This window comes from Lepeophtheirus salmonis, chromosome 1 (genome assembly GCF_016086655.4).
Source record: "Lepeophtheirus salmonis chromosome 1, UVic_Lsal_1.4, whole genome shotgun sequence".
NCBI lineage: Eukaryota > Metazoa > Arthropoda > Copepoda > Siphonostomatoida > Caligidae > Lepeophtheirus > Lepeophtheirus salmonis.
Genome location: NC_052131.2, coordinates 3,545,422 through 3,569,371, shown reverse-complemented (window position 1 = coordinate 3,569,371; position 23,950 = coordinate 3,545,422). Strand labels below are relative to the sequence as shown.

The 23,950-nt window shown below is 29.2% G+C and overlaps 1 protein-coding gene and 1 long non-coding RNA gene across 5 annotated transcripts in view; one reads left to right on the top strand and one right to left on the bottom strand.

Moving 5' to 3' along the window:
- Ca-alpha1T (Ca[2+]-channel protein alpha[[1]] subunit T) overlaps positions 1 to 23,950 on the top strand; it is a 490,322-nt gene that overhangs the window by 407,703 nt on the left and 58,669 nt on the right. For 2 of the 3 annotated variants that reach the window (XM_071887138.1, XM_071887140.1), the window contains one exon: positions 1,888 to 2,074. In XM_071887138.1, coding sequence (XP_071743239.1) covers positions 1,888 to 2,074 — 187 coding nt within the window. Of the gene's footprint in view, positions 1 to 1,887; positions 2,075 to 12,617; positions 12,784 to 23,950 lie in introns of those variants that run through there. The other variant, XM_040707946.2, reaches the window with a different exon arrangement.
- LOC121114124 (uncharacterized) lies at positions 4,838 to 11,380 on the bottom strand. Of its 2 annotated transcripts, XR_005863211.2 has the most exons (3): positions 11,242 to 11,373; positions 8,621 to 8,862; positions 4,838 to 6,918 (listed from the first exon to the last, which is right to left on the bottom strand). It is a non-coding gene; the product is annotated as an uncharacterized lncRNA (long non-coding RNA). The 2 variants fall into 2 exon arrangements; XR_005863209.2 differs by lacking the exon at positions 8,621 to 8,862 and having other exon boundaries at positions 11,242 to 11,380.

Sequence of the window (23,950 nt, the reverse complement as noted above, 5' to 3'; positions counted from 1 at the left end):
TTCTGTGGAAGACTAATAAATACCTCATTTAAAATCACAATGATAAAAATCATAATTTGTTGTAAAGGAAAGAAATACAATTTCATAGTAAAGCAAGAAAACCTTCAAATTTTATCATTTATATACCCATTATATAGTTTATAAAAAACTAAAATATATTTTTTGACAATACTTTGGATAGTTGTACTTTTTTTGTTCTACTATTTGTATAAATTTCGTTTTTTTCGTGTCGTAACTTCCAAGAAAATGCAAAATAATTTAGAACAAATTGATCAATATCTTTTACAACAAATGTTTTGTTATATGAAGACTTCTTAACACACATTTGATTACGTAGGAACTTATTGCAGCTAACTATTTTAAGATGATCAAAAAATGGAAAAAAAAATATGGATGCCCTTGTTCAGTGAACCTGTACACTCTTCCTCCTGAGTCTTTTAGGTGAAAACGAAGCAAACGGAGCGTGCCTGTTAGCTTCAGTGGATTTCTTGGCATATTAGTTTCTGTGTTAGTTCCAAAATAGGTTTTTATGATACTGCAGATGCTTAATCATTTCCTTTCATAAACTGGGTACAAAAAAATTTCTTCCTCTCGTAGACTTTACGTTGTTAATTTAGTTCAAACTGTGAATTCAGGGAGCTTGCAAAGTTAGTTATAGAGTAATATTCACTGCCTCTGGTGGTATAATAAAAATGTTGCGTGGACCAGTGGATCCCAAAGTGGGGATCGTGGGACACAACAGAGGCTAGCAAGATGATTTCCAAAAGAGAACAATGTAGTTTAAACTGACATTACTTTGAGTAGGAGGATAACTTAAATTATGATGAAGGTTTATTTTTAAGTCTCTTCTGGATCATTTTAAAAAGTATTTCTAAGAAAATAATGCTCTAGAAATAAATAACGGAATGTTCCCCCTTTTATTAACGAATTTAGTGTTCATTTGTGTGGTAACAAAAATGCTCTCCTCGAACTTTCATCTAACTAAATACTCACAACAGATTTTTTTTCTAAAACACATTATGAATTTCTGGATTTCTGTAATGAATGAGTACTCACTGCTGGCTATAACAGCTTCATATTTAACATTTGGCTCAACTTATTTGAGTGAGAAAACCTTTTTTGACTTTATTTACCACAAAAAAAAAAAGAACTGATACTCTAAAAATGATTCTTAGCAGTGCATGTATCGCTGATTTCATATTTATAATAAATTTCATTATTTTGTAATTATATTTCTTATAATTTTCAATATATGTAGAATTAACATTCTTTTTTTTTTATCAGTATAGTTAAAGAACTTAAATTATTTGCCTCTGGGTGATATTTATAGGGTGCTAAGTCATATATTTGCATATAATGCACTCCATATATTATATCCATCTCCAAATGAAATGTGCAGTGGTCAGTGTCTATGTAAATGTCTAGTCACATATTTTAAGGTTTGAAGTCGAAAAATTTTGAGAACCACTGACGTAGACCGCTAAATTTTACAAATACTGTTTACGTGATTTTCGTTCCGTCACTTGGTTTATATATTTTAATTAAAGTTAGTACATATTTTTGTTATCGTGGGTGTCGTATTCATTCTAAACTATAGCAGCATGTGATTAAGGAGTCAGATAAATAACAATAATTCGTTTGTGAACATCTCGTATATGTATATAATAATAAATAACCTTTCATAAAAAAATTATTTTTTTATTATCAAGTATTTGATTGTAACCTCCTCATTTGGAAGACATTAACAAGAAAAGTTTTTTTATAAAAACCTATCAATTTATGTAACTATAAAAGTGATTCTTTTAATATATTAACCCAAGTGAGAGAAAAAATCCCACTTCTTTCTTAAGTTGTACTAAAGTTATTTCTTACTTTTTAATGTTTCAGGCATGCGCATTCTCGTGATGTTACTCCTAGATACACTTCCTATGTTGGGAAACGTTCTTCTACTTTGTTTTTTCGTATTTTTCATATTCGGAATCATCGGTGTGCAACTCTGGGCCGGACTCTTGAGACAGCGATGCTATATTCCAGATGATATGATTAAGAAAGTCATTGGAAGTGTTTATTTCAAGTAAGGCCTCATCTGTTTTATATTGATATTAAAATTTAAAATGTTATTTATGGATGTAACAATATATAGTTACAAGAAATTATTTTTAAAAACTAGAGAAAAGTTAATAATAAGTCACGCATTTGACATTTTTTTAAATTTTTCCAAGTTTTTAGGTACATTGCTCACAAATTAGATTAATTTTTTTTTCTATGTCTGATATGCAATAATCGGTTTTCAGTGGTCAAATGCAAAACTAAAGGATTGTTTTGAAGGAAGGCTCGAGGAAAATAGTCTTTGAAGCATTTACCCTCAGAAAAATTGATATCTACTCTACTCCAAACTAAAAATTTACTCTAACGACTTTTTCAGTTTATACGAAAATTCTGAATATTGTAGAACAAGAATATTTACCTTTAATTTACGAGTCTATATTTCCAGAACAGTATTTCGGTCTATACATTTAAAAAAACCGTAATCATATGTTTTCACGTCGGTATCTGCTTGTATTCAAACTATCTCATATCACTTTAAAAGAAGTCAGTAACTTCTCACTTTTCAGGAATGAATGGGAAATCCAAAAGAAAATTTTACTATTGAAATCCAGAAAAAATCTGAAAAACATAATTTTACACATTATTAATTAAATTAACTATGAAGCCATATGTATCATATTTGTTATTGGAGTTTCCAAATCTTCGATTTGAGCACTGACCAGTTTGATAATTTTGTGACTCAACGCCTATGTGGATACAATTGCGAATTTATAATCCATAAATCATTTAAAAGAAAAATATACAAACTTCTTACTTACCTAAGCCCATTTTGTGCTGTAAAGATAAAAAAAATTATATGCGAAAATGTAATGAGTTTATAAATCAATTTTTCAAAATATTGTATAAAGAAAATCGCTCATTTTATTATTTTTTTATCCCAAATTCTCATTTATATATTAAAATTAATAAAAATTAGTTAAAAACACTATCATAAATCTACAAAATAACAAATGAATATGAAATATTAAAGGCGTTCCTACTTTCTCAAAGTAATGACGTTGAGTTTTCTCCCAAAAATTCACATTTTTGTTTTTAGAAATATACAAGAACTAAAATTTTTAAAAATTAAAAAAAATTCCCAAAACATTAACCTATTGGCTGCGTTAGGGATATAAATATCACTTAGGCTCCAAAGTATCATCTCCAGAAAGGTGAATTAAACACCTATATTTTAAATGATTAAAGTGTTAAATACCATTAAATTTTTCTATTATTATTATGCAAAGGTGTTACTCGGATAAATTAATCCTATTGCATAACGTATATCTATGTGTATAATATTGGTTGAACCCGACCTAGCTATGTGAGTACATTAGGAATGCGTTTATAGTTTATTTGTTTTTCTACTCGTGTAGAAACTAATTGAGACTCGGGTAAGGTCAATATCCACGGGTAATTTGTAATTAAATACAGGGTTGATCTTATTTAGTGGTATACATATTATTATTTTCAATCTGGCATAACATTGGTGCAAAAATTATGGAGGAGTACAAAAATACATCTTATGTCTGAACAGAAAAATCTGGGACAGTTTGAAAGAGAAAAGAAGATTCTAAATTTGCTCAACACCAACAAAAATTCCGGCAATGTTATGCTCTTTTTTGATGGTAAAATTTTCACCATTAATGCCTCACTAAATAAGTAAAACAGACGCTACATCACAATCGAACATACAGACAATGTCTCCACTTAAGTGAGACATGTCTTAAGAACAAAAAATTCAGTGGCCAGCACAGGCGAAGTTTTCTCGCCCATTTTTGTGGAGAGGAAGTAGCAGATCAATGCAGATGCTTACATCGAACTTCTTGATAAGAAAGCGTTTTTGTCTCGGGGACAAATTTGTTTTCACTCAAGACGGAAGACTTTGGCCTTCCTGGGAGAACACTTTGCGGACTTTTGGGACCTCAACATGCGGCTTCCCTCCTATACAGATGCAAACTCCTTGAACTAATCTATCTAGAAATGTCTGGAGGAAAGGGTGTGTGCTTCTCCTCACTAGAGTCTCTAGAAGATTCCATCAAAAAAGTGTGGAACAAGCTAGGATATGACTACATCGTCAAATCACCAATTCATTTAGGACTCGTATTAATACAATTATTAGAGCAAAGGGCTCACATATTGAATAAAAGTTGTATTACACACTTTTTTCTGATGTTTTTGTTAAGTAAATGTTATTACACAACCTCGTGTTTAAATTTTACTCTTGAAAAGTACAAAATATTTATCAGGCCTGTACATAAGCTATATTACAAAGAACTTCAGAAGTATAAAATAATGCACAAATGTAGTAGTTTTCAAAAAATGATATGAGTAACACTGATTTTTTGCAAACTACCATTTAGTGGTATGAAGTGGATTGAGTACAAGTAAGTATTTTTGTTGATTTTTAAAGACAGATGATGACGTCATTAAAAGAAATTTCGGACTACTTGATTCGCTCAGACACCACCATAGAAAAGAGGGAACACTCAGAATTATCTTTCCAAATGGAAATTTATTAGTTAAATAACAAATACCAGGGAAAATGGTATCCCTTAATTAATTAAATTATATACAAATACTTAAAAAAATTACTTACTGTGAAGTAATTAGCCACTGGCATAAGTTTATGCAAGTTTTATGGGGTATAATTTTGTTCTAGTACACTCTTCTAAAAAAACATTTACAGAAAATCAGTCTTCCGAGCGCAATGATCACTTGGAAATGCACAAACCTCCCCCAATGTTCATTTTTCCTAATTTGCATTTATAGCTAAACGAAGTATCAGTGTTTAATCTACACTAAGACACCAATTTGAGCTCTATACTTAAAAAAGTTCCAAAGTTATAACTGATCATGTTATTGTGAACACCTTGTGCTACCTTGAGCTCTCAAAATTTAATGACCTCTTACTGTGACCATATATACGAAGGATTTTTTTAATTGAGGGGAGTCTGAAATTAATCTATCATTGACTAATGAACACTAAATGATTGTATTATTTTTTGGTTTTAAATTGGAGTGACATAAATGGGAATCGTAATTATGGTCCATTGTACTGAAGCAAGCATATCTTTTATTTTTAATTTATGACGGATGAGCAGACAAGTATAAATATTACTTTGATCCATTTCTAGTGCTGGTCAATTTATCGTAATTTGTTTTTATTGTACATTGCTTTTTTTTAATAGGTAGCTACGATTTTGTATACAACACATATACTAAATGTGTTAGTCTATTTCAAAAAAATATATATTTTGATTTCAAACATTCAAAAGTAGCAGTAATTATGTATCTTTTCAAAAGTTAGAAGAAATATTAATTTTTTTATATCCGTATATATATCAGAAATTTTTTCCAACAACATCAATAAAAATTATTTTCAGTTTTGTCAGCTTTTGATTACTCTACTTGATCCCTTTATAAAGTTTCTGAATATTCATCTATTGAACTCGAATTAAATTGGGAATGTTCCTATTTTTAAAGGAAGAATAGTCCCATTGTTGGAGAGGAGTGTGTAAATGGGCTAAGGCTAATGTTCAGACGCAGCCTGAGACTGTTTTTTTAGCTCAGTTTTAAGTGATTTTTCTTAGATTGTCATGAGAACATGGACCGGGGAGAAAAATACGCAAGTCTTTTTCTTGAATTAGTCAGATTTCTCTGTATTAAACCGAACTTTACCCAGAGAGCAGTACATACTAAATTAGCTTGGTCTTAGAAAAATTATTATGGATCTGTTATTTCCAGCACAAAACCGTACACTAATGGCTACCATATAATTGCAATCCTCTTTTCCTTTTGGAGATATGGTAAAAAGATGCAATAAAGATAGAAATATGCTTCTTTTTGTGTGTTTTATTATTTTATCATGGCATAGACAAAAAGTAAACATTAATAATTTTATATAATGCCCCATTTGGGGCCTATTTATAAAAAAGGAAACTTCGCGGTTTTCAAGTATAAATTAACTATGTAATCATTTTGATGTTTCCTTTTCTCTATTAGAAGAGTCATAAATGATTTGTTAATAGAATTATAATTATGTTAGCGTTTTTTATCCTTTATTTAAAAACTACAAATTTAATGCAGATAGTTTGACTACATATGTAGTTGCTGAAATGCAGATATAATTATAGTTTAGTCTTTGAGGAGCAATAGAACTGTTCATGTATGTATTACCATATAAGGAATTTAGTAAATATATTTCTAGTATAAGTATAATATATTAGGTATATACTTCTTGTTAACTGGTATTGTTATATTTTTGAAGAACCATACACCTTTCTTTAAAATATTTATGTGTGTACATACTTTGTTTGTATTTGGATTTCTACCTATGCAAAAAAAAAAAATGTGTCTAAAAAAATAGTGTTTCAATATTTTTCCTACACAAACTATTAATTTAATGCCTTGAATTTCCATTGTTTAAAAGTAAAATCATGTGATGTGAATGACAAATTTCTCCTTGTTTGTTTTAAATACTGTCCTAAGAACCGGGGTTGAAACATTTTAGATTTTTTTTCATTTTTTTTAAAGTTTAAACCTCAATGTCTTGGCAATTTTGAGATCTATATTTAAAACAGTGTCTTTATTAGATTCAACTGGCAAAACTTTATCAGAAAATATACAAAATCCTTTAGATGTCCTCCAAATATAAACGCCTCACGCCCATTATTATGTGTTTCCATGCCGGGCCACCGTCCAAGGACGCAAATAACTCCATAGATAATTATGCTAGAGAATCTAAATTGAGGTTGACAGATTGGTATCATACTAGAATTGGAAATTGGTGTAGTTTTTCCAAATCGGGCGATTGAATCAGGATTTATTCTGAAAAAAAAAAATATATCTATATATATTAAGAATTTTATGTTTCGAGAAAAGGAAATATGGCCTCCCAGCTCGCCAGATCTGAATCCCTTGGACTATTATGCAGGAGACTATTTAGAGAGAGTCCAAAATGAGCCCTTACACTTGCATAAGTGTAAAATTTCAATCATAGTGGTCTTTGGTTTGGATAAACACCCTCACTAGAAATTATAAAAATCGGTGTTGACCATGTCAAAAATGTCCTAAAAGTGTTTACACTTAACATTGAATACATTAAGAGTTAATATACATGCATGTTTACATATATACGTGTACACACACGATAGATACGCCATTAGAGTTATATTTGAACCCAGAGGAGTATTGAGGGTCGACAGTGGAGTCATTCATACCAATGTCCTTGTTAGATAATAGGTGGGATATGTGTTTATTAACTTTCCCTCATAGCTGCTTACAGAAAATCTAATAAAACACCATCACAAATAAGCTGTTTTCTCTCTCTTCATTTTGTTAAGGTTACAATGCCATTTTTCAGTTTTTTGTTTTTTTCTAGCATGATCGTTCTACAGCTCAATGTATTTATTTCTCTAGTAGCGGGTTTGATTCGAATTCACGCATACTATTTTTCAGGAGAATAGATTTTCTCGATAATGTACTATTGGTTAAATTTTAGGATGTCGACACAAACAGTGTTACAACTGTTGCAGTCTCCCTCACAATATGACATACCGAAATAAATAATGATTAATTTACATCAGTTAAATAATTTACATTACAGACCTAAAAAATTTAAAAAATGTATATTTTGTGTTGTTTTTTGTAGAAAAATATTTTGGCGACAATTTGATCCCCGCCCCCTGTATACATATACATTGATAATGTATATGTATTATAAACCATTAGCTCTAATTTGTATTCCTTAGAAAGTACATAGGTACATACATTATGTACCCATATAAAAAAAGCTAAAATTCATTTAATGTATTAACTTCCTTGGGAATTAAGTTTCTCTTCCTTGCTTCCCATATTTTTTTGGAGAAAAATCTTTTTCTTTTTTTTGCCAAGAAAGTTAATAAAGCATAACTTGGTCCAAAATTTTGTTCGTAATATGTATTCATACAAATCTTTGAATATTAAACTTAAAATATGGTTATAAGCAGATCTACATATATTTAATATATTTTCTGAATATGCAAAATGAGTTTTGATGATAAAAGTAATCAATTTGCTCTTTTTATCATCTAGATTTGAAACATTTGAAATTTAACGTGGAGTCATTTGATTAAATGACGTAAAATTTATAAAATAAGAAAAAAAAATCTTACATAAAACTACATTTGTATTAGTAGAGTTGTAATTTTGAAGCATTTACTCTCCTGTAAATATATTTGATGTTGGTAATCTAAGCTGTGTTATTATAGTTCATAAAGATTTAATCAGAAGTTATGAAAATCCGAGGTATTTTTCAACTTCCACGGTTTTTTGTTTTTTTTAATAGTAGTCTAAAGAATAAATACTATTTAACTCCAGAGGTGTGAACTTTATTTTTTACTACATTTCATTAAATTCTAAACTTGATTGAACATTTGTGAGTGCTATTAAAAGACGGAGACTGCCCTTGAGGATTCGTTGCAGAGTTATAATTGTAAATCCTTGTTGGACTGGGAACAGAATTTTGGATCAACATCAGAGTCATTCTTACCTACGTTTTTATTTATTTCCTTCTTCTCTTCCTCTCTTGTCTCAGTCAGCTGAGAGTAGTTGATCTAATAAAACTACATGAGAGCCTCATGAGTTGCTTTCCTCAAAACATTATTTTAATTGTCAGAGTTACAATGTTGATTTTTGTTTCTTTTCTTAATACAATCAAAATAAACAGAATTTCATGACTATTTATTTGTATTCGTTCATTCTTGAGGAGATTACATCGAAGTAGTGCTGTGTCTGTCACATTGAGAAATAAAAACGATCAAGTTATTTAGTTTGGTAGTTCAACATAGTAAGGCTCAAGTAAATTAAAATCTTCAGCCTGATACAATAAACATCAGCATTAGCAAAGGGTGAAAGGAAAGCTATGAGAATATTTTGAGGTTCGAGTTTCCCAACATTCAATTTTTTGAGATACGAGAACAGTTTACAGTTATTTATGATTTTTATGAAAAAAACGGAATGTTTTTAGGTTTAATATAGATTAATGGTGGCGTCACTGGCTGATATATATTATATGTAATGATATATCAAAACAAAGTTTGTTCTACAGAACGACTTTTGTGTAGAATTCGCAAGGTATTGGACGACGAAATTAATTATCCCAAATTTTGACCTTTCTTTCCTCATTTCCTACTAGTGATGTAGTGATAATTCGAGGATGTTAATCATTAACATCCCCGAATTATCCATACTTTAAAAGTTTCTAAGTTTTCAAAACATGAAATATTTATATCTGCGTGGATACTGAAAGAAATATCTGTATTTTTAAATACAATTTTAAAGTTAATTTATCAGCGTAATCAATCGTCATTTCTGAGATATTATCATACACCAGTTCATAAAAATTGATCAACCAAGTTTTTAGATATTTATACATCCCAACATATAAACTAAAGTGACATCTTCAAGAAAAAATTTTCTAAATACTTTATCAATCATAGCAATACTATATTTTAAAAGTAGAATATCTAAAAATGGTTGACAGCTTTAATTTACAAAATTATGATTATATATTTAAAACAATAATTATTAATATTTTTACAAAGTTGTTATGTGGCCATCAATGATTCTGAATAAAATTTATCAGTGCAATAAATCTTTGGGTTTCGATACTTAGGTATTCGAATTTTGTAGAGCGCTAGGAAAAGTGGGGGCAAACCTATGGAACACATAATTTTCAAACATATTGTTCACATTATCTGTCTATATGTGATTTGAAAAATGTATTACAGGTCAAAGGAGGAAAAATTTTCATTTAAAATATCATTTTTGCAGGGAACGTATAATAATTATGTATTGGTATGAATATATTTTAATTTTATTATGCTTTTTCAAAAAAAGCTTATAACGAAGGTAGGCACGAATTATTTAATTTTTAAAATATATAAATATTATTAGTCTAACAATTTGTTTTAAGCAATGAAACATCCCGTTTTTTCTTCTCTAATCATGAAAGTTTATTTTACTCTAACAAAGTTACATCACTTGATACTTTATAACTTGCTATTTCCCAATCCCTCACTCCGTCACCTCAGATTTGCCATTAGACAAATGGTCGTGAGGTATCTGTTATAATTGTTAGCTTTGCAAATGATCACAGTATATAAGACATTGTCGTCTTAGTAGTTGGAAGTTGTCAGGTTCAATAAAAAAGGAATTCCGACTATTATTTCAATTCAGAGTAGCCTTTAGTAATTTTGATGGCCTATGTTAGTCTATGATGAATTGGAGTGCCTGGGTCTTGCAGAGATTTCATAGGATCTTTAAAAAAATAAACGTGAATAAGGTATTGGAGGAATCGATTTAGTAAATGACATCATCTTACTCAGTTTTATTATATTCCTATTCGAGATAGATTTATATAAACGGATATGAATTTAATTTTTGAGATCTGTTTTCCAATTAACAGAAGTTTATGGTTCTCATATATTTGTTGCAAATTCGTAAATAAAAACTCTATTTTCTCTTTAAAAATTATATTATTAAGTTTTAAAATATAATGGTAGGTAATAATTTATTATTTTGGGATGGAAGAGACTCAAAAACTTTTATTCGGGGATCTTTGTTATATGTAAAATGTGTATAAATAAAAAGCTTTAAATTTTTGTCGACATAATTGGTGTATTTGACGTCATTATGATAATGATGAGATAAACCAAGATTTTAAGCTTTTAATGAAGAATAAAGTATGGCAACAAAAATATATATTGAAGTCAAAAAACGACACTTGTGGCTTGTTTTGAAAGCTTTAAGGCAGGGGTGTGTAGCCTCCATTTGTAACTTTGAGGTTCTCAATTGAATATTTTAAACTCATTAAATTGATGATGTATGATAAATATTTGGAGTGGGAGCGTGAGTTTGATTAGAAATGTGTGAGTCTCACGCCAATTTTGTAAAAAAAAATTGTTAATGACATTTATGTACTACCCCAAAAATGTATAAAAACATCATTTAATGTAATAATTCAAAATGATGTCAAGAAATAAGGATTATATGTTGAATACGAAGAAGTCAAATCCTTCTAAGTACATACTTAAACATTTATAATTATTTAGAACTTAACGATCTCAAGGAGAAAACTACATAACTTTGTACAAACACAACTACATTTACCTTATCTAATCTTTCATTTGTTTATTATGAAGGAAATCCACTTCAAAGTAATCACAGCTTCACACAAAATTGCTTTAAAGGAATAATTTAAAAGGAGCAAATACAACACAACTTAAAATAACTAACTTGCACGAGTTGCAAAAATAATAATAACAACAAGATTTTGCAATTATACCTACGTACAAGGCATGTCTATGCCCATTAGGGTGGAAATTATTTTTTAAATTTCCGAAAAGTAAAGGTTTTTTAGGTTTTCAGTTGACATAAAATATTTAGATTAAGCAAAAAAAATATTTTAAGGTTTTATTACATTCCCTCTCTCGTAATCATTATACTCTAAAAAAATTACCATTAGTTTGACCAACGAAGGTTAAAAAAGGAGAGATGCATGTTATATGCATGGATAATTCTTTGGCGTATCACAATCAAACTTATTTTCTTTAAAACTTTGAATATTTTGAGTTTCTAAGACCCTAACATTGTGAAATTTGAAAAAATATGCTCCAGCCTAATGAACATACTCTTTGGTTTACAAAAAATGGGCATGTTGAAGAACTACAACATAATGGGCATTTATCAAGGACAAGTAATACATGCCTTAAGTGAAAAACAGGTTTTGTGTCTTTGTTTAATAAATGAAATGACTGTACAAAATATATTTAAGTTTACTTGTATTTTGAACGTTTTTTACATATAGTATTGTTGCTGATTCCTTCGAAGCCTCCAACTCTCCAGCACGTAATTAGAGAGAGGGGAAATATAGTTGTTCATCGAGTAAATAAAGCAAATCATGATGTACTTTTGAAGGATTAACTTGCTTCCTTATGAATCAGGAGGGCAAAAAAAATAATATTTTGTATGTTAGTTACATATTCCATCCTCATTCTTGAGGTTAAAATGAAGATAAATGGGTTTCACTGGGACTTGTGTCAGTTTTTATTTCTACGTTATTTTTTTACATAAGGTGTGGTTAGTTAACCCATGAATAATTTTGAACAAACTCAAGAAGAAGAATATTTACTCTATACTTGATAATGTAAATGGTATCCTACACTATTTTGAAAAAAAAATCATTCTAGCTTTATTTCTGTGCTGACGGATTACGTATAACTTTATAGCCTTTAATTCATTACAAAAAAGCAAACTACCAAGAAATTGTGTTTTTAAAGCAACGATAAAATGCGTATATATTGAGTAGCACACCCTGTACTTTAGCACCAACTAAGTACATATAAATAAAAATAATAAGAATAAACGGGGTGGGAGGCCATTCTAGCAAAGGAGCAACAGCAGACTAGGAGAGAACATTTTTTTATTAATATCTTTAGTATTCAGGAAGACAGCGTGTGGACAAGGAAGAAATATATATATTATTTTAAGTACTGACTCTTTGCTTCTTTTGTTTATCAAGAGTTTTTTTTTTGTTTTTTTTGTGTGTGTGTTGCTTCTTACTGAAAAAAATCGATTGTCCTTTGCTTCTATAAGTATCAAAAGACTGGAAGAAAGAAATAGAAAAATGATACATAACTCCTTCACAGAAAAGTAGGTGTCATTGCTATTTTGACAATTTACTATCGGTATTTCTAATTTCATTATTCCATCAAATGACTCTTATAAATATTTAAATTAATGCAATTTGTCGCAAATCCATTATGGTCATACAAACTGACCTATATCTACGCTGCACCTTTATTTCTATGAACCAATAACAAATCTTTGTAACTTATTCTTAATTATACTATAATAAAGTATGAGGAAACCTAAAAAAATATTATTATTAGGAAGGTGGAACCACTGTACTTAGCTATCGTCATAAACAAATAAGTACACAATCTACTAATGAATGAATTAAACGTATGTGATGCTGTGACATTAAACCAGATCATGACAAATTCAGCACTTATTTTTAAACTTCACGAACAGCCTAATATTGTATTGTCTTATTTTTGTCTACAGTAGGCTTTATATTAAAACTTATAGAGTGATGTAGATACCTAAGAGTGTTGGGCATAATTTAAAGCACTTATGACTTATAAGACTTTATTTGGATCTGATATTATGGCCTTTAAAATGCAATGGAATATCTTATTATTATTTAATTGCGAGCAAATATTTTTTGCAAACTTCAAGAGCAATTTGTGACGCCACCAAAATATTTCTGTGAACCACGTTTTATTATTATACACTAAACGTATTTATTAAAGTTGAGATTCCGTCCCAACCCAGGTTTTTTTTTTGTTCCATCTTGAGTGATTCTTTCAAGACTGATTTGGACTAATATTTCTATTGAAAAAGTAGTCATAAACTGAAATTTAATTATTTCCATGTCGTGAGCCAATTTTCTGAGCTCACTCTATGGGCCGATTTTTTACCCATCCTAGTTGTATCTACCTATATGAGGCAATTGAAACTTCATATGAAGTCATTGTTCTGATGTTCTTGATTTGGAATCAAATCAAGACTCATTTTTTTGTAGGATCGATCTGGGTCAACTTTTTCTACAGAACGGTCCAGGTTGAAATTTTTAAAGGACCTAACTAATTCTGTCCAACATAAGCTATAGACGGTCTCAGATTCCCATATCCAAATCGAAAATTAAAAAGTTACTTTTGAGAAAAATCATTCTTGTTTGTTTTTGCGTTGACAGACCTCAAGTGTAAATTTGATATGCATAAGGAAAGTAAATAAATTTGTATATGAGCTGGTTATTTTAAATATATATACAAGAATGTATTTCAAGTACTTTAAATCTAAAGTACTTCACTTTGTAATCAAACCAGTTTTACTTGACAACAAGCAACCAAAAAAGCGGATGAGGGTTTGAATGACAAATATTTAGATGTTGTTATAGATTTGGTTAAAGATGAAATTGCATTTTATATGAATTGAGGACAAACATAGTGTGTATGTAATCTCCATAATTGTATTACTATGGATGACTTGACGTGTGGCCTTTCACGGAACGTATTCTTATTAGTTACTTTTGCAACTGTTGTTAAAGATAGAGTGATAACGGAATAATGAAATATCGGCAGTAAATTCCCGAATACTTTTTCTTGTACAAATATCAAAATAATTAAATCCAACTTTTTTTCAGAAAACTAAGGGATACGTGGGACTTTATATCAGATATTCGAGCCCTTGTTGCAGAAAAGGATGCAACTTTCTATGGTAAACAGAGTTCAACATTCCTACATATGTATCCTCAATATCTTGCATATTAATATACGTTTTCAACGTGTGGCAGTATTATTATTTTATGACAACTATTGTCACGGCCAATATTATTATTCTTGCTGACAGCCTGTTTTGATTATTTATTGTCAATAGATGTCATAGATTAAGAAAAAAATAATATTATTATTATTGATATATAGATATTTTACATATAAACTTCTTAAAAATAGCTGTATGTTTTAGCCTGTCCCGTTTTTCCGAGTAATATTTTTTCCTCCTGCACAAAGCACTTTTTTACTGAGGACAATCACAAAACTTAATTAATCAATGTTTGAGGCATCTAATGCCATTTTTAGCGTGGTTTAGACCATTAAAATATTTTAAATGGGATTCTTAAGTCTTTTTTTTAGTATTTGCTTTAGCAGTTAAAAATATAGAACACCATTCTTTTAATCGTTTAAAGGATCAAAAATCTGCATTGTATTTACAGTTTCCCGGTTTTATCAAAAATATTGTTTTCCCTTTGTTCAAAAGTTATTACTCTAGCTGGGTTTAGATTTTGTTAAGTTATATTTAATAAAACAGTAAGTAATATTTAGGATAGTAAAAAAGGTCTTAAAATGACCCTTTTTGATGCAAAAGTATTAATAATACCCTGACAGGCTTTAAACTCTACCAAAGTATATTTTTGATTGTCCCCAGTAAAAAAAATATTTTTGCAAGAGGAAAAAACATTAATCCGAAAACGACAGTCAATTTACATGTAGGAGTCAAGCTATCTATCTATCCATGCCACAAACGGATTGTTATTGAGGTCAAAACTTTGACAAAAAAAAGGAGGGTCTATTACAAAAAAACTGAATATTTTTAGGTCAATTCATTTCATACGTTCCCATATAGCTTATGTTGTATGTACAAGAAAACTTAATGTGAATGAACGTTTATTTGTATGTATGTAAATAGAATTTTGCAAAGATTTCCCATGGTTTAAAACTCTGGGAAACTCTGTATGTAGTGACACTACTACTTTTCTCAAAGTCTAAATGAAAATTTAAATGAAACATGACCTATTTTTAATCCCTACGTGTAATAATGTCCTCTGTCTCATTTTATCTCGTTCTAACATGAATAATTCAAATTCCTTTAAGAGCGTGAAAGAAATAGAATCAATGCAGACTACTTAAGTTTACATATTCTTTGGGAAATACCAGGAAGAATTTAAAAAATGAGAATATTTGGGTTGCCTCACACCTCTTTGTATGTAAAATAATTGAGTTGACGATACATATGTATGTATATACAATGAACCCATTATAGTATGTATGAGTTTAAGTGAAAGGAGTCACTATGAGCATCTTATCATTGATGAAGAGGAAGAGCCAGAGTTTGAAATCCCATCTAAAAGAAAAACCAGTCTAGCGTCTTTTTTTGGAGATGTTGCAACAGAAGGTGCTTTATCCTTTACTAAAATATATCTCCTTCTTTGTGTCACTCATTTTTGTCAGCATTTAACTAATGATTCATATGATTTCATGACTAGAGTTGTAAATTATTAATACTCTTGATATACATATAAAATAAAGAAACCAAAAACTGACATGGGCAATCTAAATATGAGAGGATCAAAAATTAAGCTGAATAATTATTACAGCTTTGGAGTACAAAAACACAGCTCAGAATTTCAAATAAAAACAATATATCACTCGATCAAATGATTAAAATTTACAACTCTATTCATGACATATTTCCATACAATACACCAATGAGTAACAAAAAATACGTATTTACATTTACCTCATTCTTCCTATCTCCAAATTAAGAAAGAAGATCATCCGATGCAATGTTTGAATGGCTCTTTGATCAAGGTGGTCTTGATATATTTTCATATGATGATAAAGAATATGTAAGTTAAACGATAGTCAAATCCCTTCTGTGTTGGCTATTCAGCTTATTTTTTGTATGTGCTGATTGATTTGTACTATAACCAGAACCATATCTTTTGAGGATCGCTCAAAACTCCGGGGAGGAAGGTACAGCGTAGTTAAAAAATATAAAAATTATGCAATTTCAATAAGGTATTCACATTTTCGATGACGTAGTATGAGCATGTTGTGTTCAAGTTGAAATATTGCTACAACTTGTTTATACAGGTTGTACCAATTGCAGTTTCTACATCTTATTACAATTTATTTGATTACATCATCAGTCAATTAATTACCAACTATTATTTGATGTTAACATTTCATTTTTAATTTATACATAATTACTTAATTATTATTTATTTACAAGAAATACTATTGTGGATATTTGATTTAATATTATGCCGGGAAAGTTCAAAATTTTTACTATTAATTGATAGAAAAAACAAGGATTGGTTCGTTTTTTTATTATATTTGTAAAAAATATACTGTAAATTCTTTTTTTCATTTTTTGTTTTCAACTTGTACAAATTGTTCATTTAAGTTATAACTTGTACATGATATATATATGTATAGGAGCTGAGACTCCTTAGTGCCCTTTTCCTTCGCATTAGTTACTACACAATGTTTTAAAAGTGTATAACATTTTGACGTGACGTCAGTATTGTTGAGGACGGACATTTTGGGGGTCTTAACAACCAAATTTTGTAACAATGAAAACCATTTTTCCATTAATATTAATGAAAATAGTTAACTATTGGATGTTTAAAATGGGACAAACAAATATAAGGACTTAAACTTTACTATCTATAGATATATATCCCTCTAATGCCTAGTTTTATTTTACACCAGACCCTAAAATATATTAAAAGTATATTATTACATCTTTATACATTCTTATTTCAATAGTGTAGATAAAAAAGAAAGATTACAATGGAAAGAGTAAGTTATTTTTCTGTAATGATCCTACTTTTCTACTCCCTAATTGATAAAAAAAAATTGTACTCATTTGGACATTAAATAAGGATTTTCTGTACATATTACTCTGATTTAATTCAAATGTCAATATTTATCATTATCATCAAGGAGTATTCCATGCAGGTGTTGGGTCTTTTTTTAAATTCTTAATGCCATTTAACAATAAATTCAAGGTTTATTGAAATTTGTTCGTTTTGTGTTATAAAAATAACAACTGATGAAGATGGGGTATCCTTCTATTAGAATGCAATTTATGACGTCATTGAAAACGCTCAATTGAGATTTTGATTATTCCCTCACTTCTTACAGGGACCTCCCACTGTGATTGATTAATTAATGATTATTTAAAAAACAAAAAAAAACTGTAGACACATGTTATCTTATCCCTTCTCAAGAATTATTTTTTATATTATCAATATATATTAGGATTTTTAAGAGACGATTTAGATTAATATATTTTTAAGGGTCTATTTAGGATTCAAAATTAAAAGAAAAATTAATTCAATTCAAACTTGCTAATTTTGTGTACAATTTTTCTCCTTTGGTACTAAGGTTAGTTTAATAAATACTGAGAGCTAATAAAATCGGTTCATTTTAGGCAGTTTAAGAATAATCCTTAATAAATACAAGTTCTCAAATATTACTGAAATTGCATTCCCTTTAAAATCAAGATCAATTTAAAAAAAATGAAATCAACGACTTTTTTTTTTTAAATTAAAGGTTTTAATTTTTTTAACTATTAAATACCGAATATGAATATTTCTTAAAGTTATATTCTTGATTAATCTTTTCAAACTGACAATCTATGGAACTAAAAGTATAACTTTTTACGGTCATTTATTGCTCAAATTCCTACGTGTGGCCATCAATGAAATAAAACTGAATCCTCGTTTAAACAATTTTATGATGTAATTTTTTTTTACTTTGCTACTATGATGAAAAAAACTGTTGCAAAAAATGGTCACACTCGGGGTTTTATTTGGTTCTTTTACTAGGATTACAAAGGCAGATTAATCGGCTTTTGAACACCTAAGTTAGCGATATCGGTTGCAAAAAATTGAAATGAGTCGAACCCAATAAAAAAGTATATGGAATACTCAATTTTGTTATTAATTGGACTCCTTCATTTTTCCAATCTACGGTGGATCCATTAGCTCTTCACACAAATGTACTGATGTTCGATATTTGTTTTTAAAATTATCATATTCTTATATACTTTTTTAAATATAACCCAATTGGTTCACGAGCATATACAACATTATGCAAGAAAAACACTTGATAATCCACATAGTAACCAATTACGATAACAATTTTTTTATAGAAATATAATACGTACAAAAAATAAAGTTGAATAGATCACCAAAAAAGTCACTATCCTCAATCACTGATAAATTTTATATATATTTCATGTCTGTTAGAAAGTAGATCTTGGCCTACAAGATGTTCCAGAGGAGGCTCTTTTAGTAAGTAGTTATGTTCAATAAAAAAGTGATTTTTAGATTTAAAAAAAAAACAATTTATTTCAACATAAATTAGTCCCTTCAATGGCTCATGCTTCGCAGAGCAAAACATGTAAAGAAACTTTTGGAAATCAAATCCCTCGCAGAAACAAACGGAGAGCATCAGTTTCTTAAGTTCCTACATCACTATCCTCAATTCATGACTCGTGAAGAAACTAATAGACAGGCGCGTGAAATACTACTATGGCTGGAGAAGCATCGTGCTAGTGGAGGAAGCTCTCCCGAGCTATGATGATGACCTTTTTCCAGACAAGAAGGAGTGTACACGTGATATTAGCAAACTTTATTCGAGCTTTTTCCTTCATTTAATCATACCTACTTATACGAAGTGATACTATTAATTTTATAACTATTTTTGAAATATATTTATTGAATGCATTTTAATGAGAATATGAAATATAATATGAGTATTTTGACAAATTATCAAAATATTGTTAAAAGATGAACCATTATAATAATTACCTAGTCCATTTAGGTACTTAAAAGTTATACATCTACTCCTTGTTGTTTTTATAATGAATTATACCGCTTTAAACAAAAATAAACCTGTCAAAATAGTTGACATTAGATGAATTTACGTATAGCTTCAAGCTAAGTATAGAAAAAGAGGAGCTAATTGACCTTAATTTAAGGTAGGAAATGGTGGGAGAGAAACATATGGTAATATTGATTAATATTTAATTCAAAAAATCAGCTGCCTATAATGCTAAGGTTTTGGAGGATAAAATATCACGGGATTCAAGTATAGAAATAAAAATCTTCTATATTTCAAATAACACTGGAAGAGTTAATTTAAAATGTTGTTAAAATTTTTATATTCAACAATATCTTATTTACTTCGTCAAAATCATGAAAAAAAAACTTCCATAAATTTCGAGAAATTGGGGTTCTTCAAGGTGAAAAAAAGTATATTCCATAAAACATGTATCATTAATAGGTCGGTGTTAAAGTTAAAATTCTCATAATTATCATGAGTCAGATCTTGTTCGTATTCGTTCATATTCTTGATGCGGGACGAGGACATTAAGGGTCTGGATTGGGTACTGTAAGAGTACTTATATCGACATATTCGATCAAATATTGTCTTGTCATCCAAGAGGAAGCTCCAAATTTCATGGCATCCATTAATTTCAATCCAGACTTGTAGGGACAATTTTTTCAGGCATTTCACAATTAATATTAATTTTATTTTAAATAGGTATGCAACAAACAATAGATTATTTATTAAAGGGACATGTGGTCACATCAATGATTTTGATGAAGAATGAAAATATAAGAAAAAAGAGAAAACGCAAGAACCATTTTTCCTTTTGAATCTCCAAACAGTTATTTATCTGATCACATAGGCCAGCTTTATCTATCAATAAGAAAAGTTGGTATAGTATAATTTTTTAAGCAAAATTAACTTATAGCTTTGGGGAACTGTTTTGATTCTTGATCCTCTAATAATTTTCAAACTTTCCATCCTTTAAATTTCAGCTACCTTTTCAAATATATATTCTTCAAGTTTCTCCGACTAGCGTGTGCCAACTTAGCCCTCAAATACTCTTTAACTTCAAAGACTAATATCTCAATGAATAGTTAACCAATTAACAACATTTAATAAATATATTTGCGGATTATTGTTTAACCAAACAACTAACATAAATAAATAAATAACTAGCAACTAACTCTTACACTTCATATACTAATGTATCATTAAATACTTAATTGATAAACGAAAATTAACCCATAAATTAACACCAGATAAGCATATTTAATAGACATGAAAAAAATGACAACAAGACTACGGAAAATGAGGATGTAACTTCAAAGAGGTGTAGAAAATGCAGCCCAAATTGGTGACTATTCCACAAAAACTCTGGAGCACAGCTCCAAGAAATTTTGTTACAAAAGTGAAAAGTTTCAATTAGTGCTTGATCTTGGTAACCAAGACTAAGCACTGTATTTTTAATTATGTATTTAATTGCAATCGAAAATTGTTGAATGCGCAAAAGTGCGCTCATTGCTTCATAAACAAGAGGAGCGCGCTCACAAAATTAGAAACTGAAGGGGAGTGCACTCAAAACATGTAATTAAAAAAATCTACTTATAAAAAAATACTCGTCAAAAACATTTAAAGTAATCTGCAATAATCTTATGAAAAATTTAATTTGCTAATTAAAAGTAATATACATTAACAAAAGACATAAATTATAAGAAGTATGATTGATTATATTCTATGCAACACAGCTTCGCAATGAACTGAATATATATATAATTAATGATTAATTATGAGTTCATTAAACCGTTTGGTATGTGGTATTATATTTTTTTCTGATAGACTGTAAGGGGGTTCACACAATGACAAGCGTGGGTAAAATTTCACGCCTAGACTCTTTTTTACAAAATATGGCAATAAAATATAATTAAAACTGAATTATAAGCAGTTTTATAAAACTTGCCGTACAGAAAATCCTAGTTCATTGATGAAAAGTTAAATGCCTGACCAATTACTACCAGGTATTTAAAATGAAATAATCTGTATTTTATTCAAGAAGTTAATCAGATAAATATTTGTACAACTAAAGTATGCACAAAATTACGGTTACATTGCGTAATTATAATATGATGAAAATGTGGGATAATGTATTTTAGCAAATTCAAAACAAGTGTCTAACATCCTCCGAGTAATAGAGACCCTCAGTACATATTATAAAGATTATCGAGGAGTTTTCTTCAATTATTATTTGATGCCTGAAATGATAGATCAGATTATGTGACAAAGCAATTCACTTAATGTAACGTAAATATGTATGAAAAAGCTCCTAGATAAGTTGTTTTGAGGGCAGATTGACTAAGGAGGTCTTTTCATCGACTTTAAATGCAGAAAAAGTAGACGTAACAGTTGAAAAAATACAGTACTTATATGATATAAACTGCTTACTACAAAAGAAAATAATTTGTAAGTCATTGAACCAACTACTCGGGGTGTGCAAAACGTTGACAAAAAAATAAAAAATTTAAGATTAGAAAATAAAAACTGTTGAGTAACTTCTTTTCTTGTTTTGATTATGTTAATTCTTGGATGGATCGTCGTGGCGAGAACATTTCTTTCTGAAAAAGGAATTTGGGACCCAATATGTATTTTTTATTTAATACGTTTAAACCACAATTTATGAAAGGTTGACCCAGACTTGCGACTGTGTCCTTCAAGGCACTTCACAAGTTTCTTTACCTTATGCAGAAGGATCTTACTCACGTCTTTAGCCTAGTACATGTATTACACTTTCTGGCAATTGTCCAAAATATCTGAAGAACTTCCAAGATTTATTTCAATTCTTGTTCGTAACTTAGTTAAAAAATGTCCCATCTCACCGTAAAGGACCTTGTTTGAATGCTTTTTATGACTTTGTTGATCATTTAGGATTTTAACAATTATATTTAACGTAATCTTTCCTAAATTATGTTATGAATGCATATTTGTATACAATGTACACTTCTTTTATGTAAAATAAACAATGATGTAAGTTTGAAAAGTATGTCAATAAAAGACAATAAAGAATTATATGACTGAAGTTCACTATTCTCAAGTTCTTACTTAAATAATCATATTAGGACTATAGAAAAGTACACATTGCATTAATTTATCATATGTTTGATATAATACATATGCTCAAAAATAAATTATCTTTTTAAAGCAATCTAACCTGTTGTTTTATGAAGACTGATATTGAAAAACTTTTTATATAAAATATTTTATAAGTATATTAAAACGACACGTTCAGATATAATGTACACAAGTAAAACTTGGGAGTTATTTATTATCTGGATAAAGATAAAAAAACCTTTTTTCTAAAGAGCATGACATTGAAAACTGTAGTTATATAAATATATAGATATAAGGACTGAGAGATAAAATAAAAAATTCAATGGATATAGGATATGTGTATACAATATAAAAAATGAGTTATTTGGCACCCGTAATTGAGCAAAACTATGTTAGACCCAGAAATATAAATGATATTGTGACTGTATATAATAAATAAATATAAAGTTATTTTCAAAGGAAAAAAGTTCAGTTTTTCCTATATGAATATAAAACATAAAAGAACGCCAAAAAATATGAACTTTAGTGATATCAATTAGCCAATTATCACTCTGCAACAAATCCTCAAGGTTACTCTTCGTCTTTTACAAACAGACACAAATTTTCAATCAGGTTTTGAGTGTACATAGTAGGGGGGAAAAGCTCACTACTCAGGATTAAATAATAATGACAACAACTGAGAAAAAGAAATTTCATGCTTCAGATTACCAATTCCGAAAACGCGGACCAGTCAAAAAATTCCCATGATTTGCGTCAGTATTAATGAAATGAAGGACCTTATAAAATCATCATCATTAAATTCGGATTAAAATCGTGTGTGTATACTGTATATATACCGTGGTGTATTACAATTAGCTTAATTAAAATAATAATACTATTAAGATTCGTCGCCTAGATGAAGTGGCAGTGAGGAGTAAAGGATACAGTGGGCAATGGATAAAGATAAAAGGTGACTATATTCTCTTGAGCTGTAAAAGACACTGTTTTAAAGCAAGTATTACATTAATACATCAGGTCAACACGGGTTTAGATTAAGTAGTCATTTAGTTAAAATACATGACGTATACATACATAGATCCATAAATGATATTATTGTGGGAGCAACTCCTCGTCTGATATCATTTATATACATAAATATAATCTTAGACATATACACACACAATAGATGTACTAACCTGCATTAATTATCATTTCATTTACTATGCTGGAATGGACATATTGAGTAATAAGGCGGGTTACCACATCTATCATGTGGTTACACGTATACGTGTATAATATATATATATATAGGATATCTGTAAAAAATTTGCTCTCACAGAGACTTCCTTTAAACAACTAAGACGAAGTTTAATATTTAAAAAAATCAGGATTAGGGATGTGAAAACTATCAAAATCATCATAAGCCTACATTTAAAAAAAAGTATAATTTGTTAACATGTAAGAAATTAGTATTTTTATTAATTATCTATAACTATTTTGAACATTCAAACCTATATTATCCAGCACATATATATTGTATTACGTAC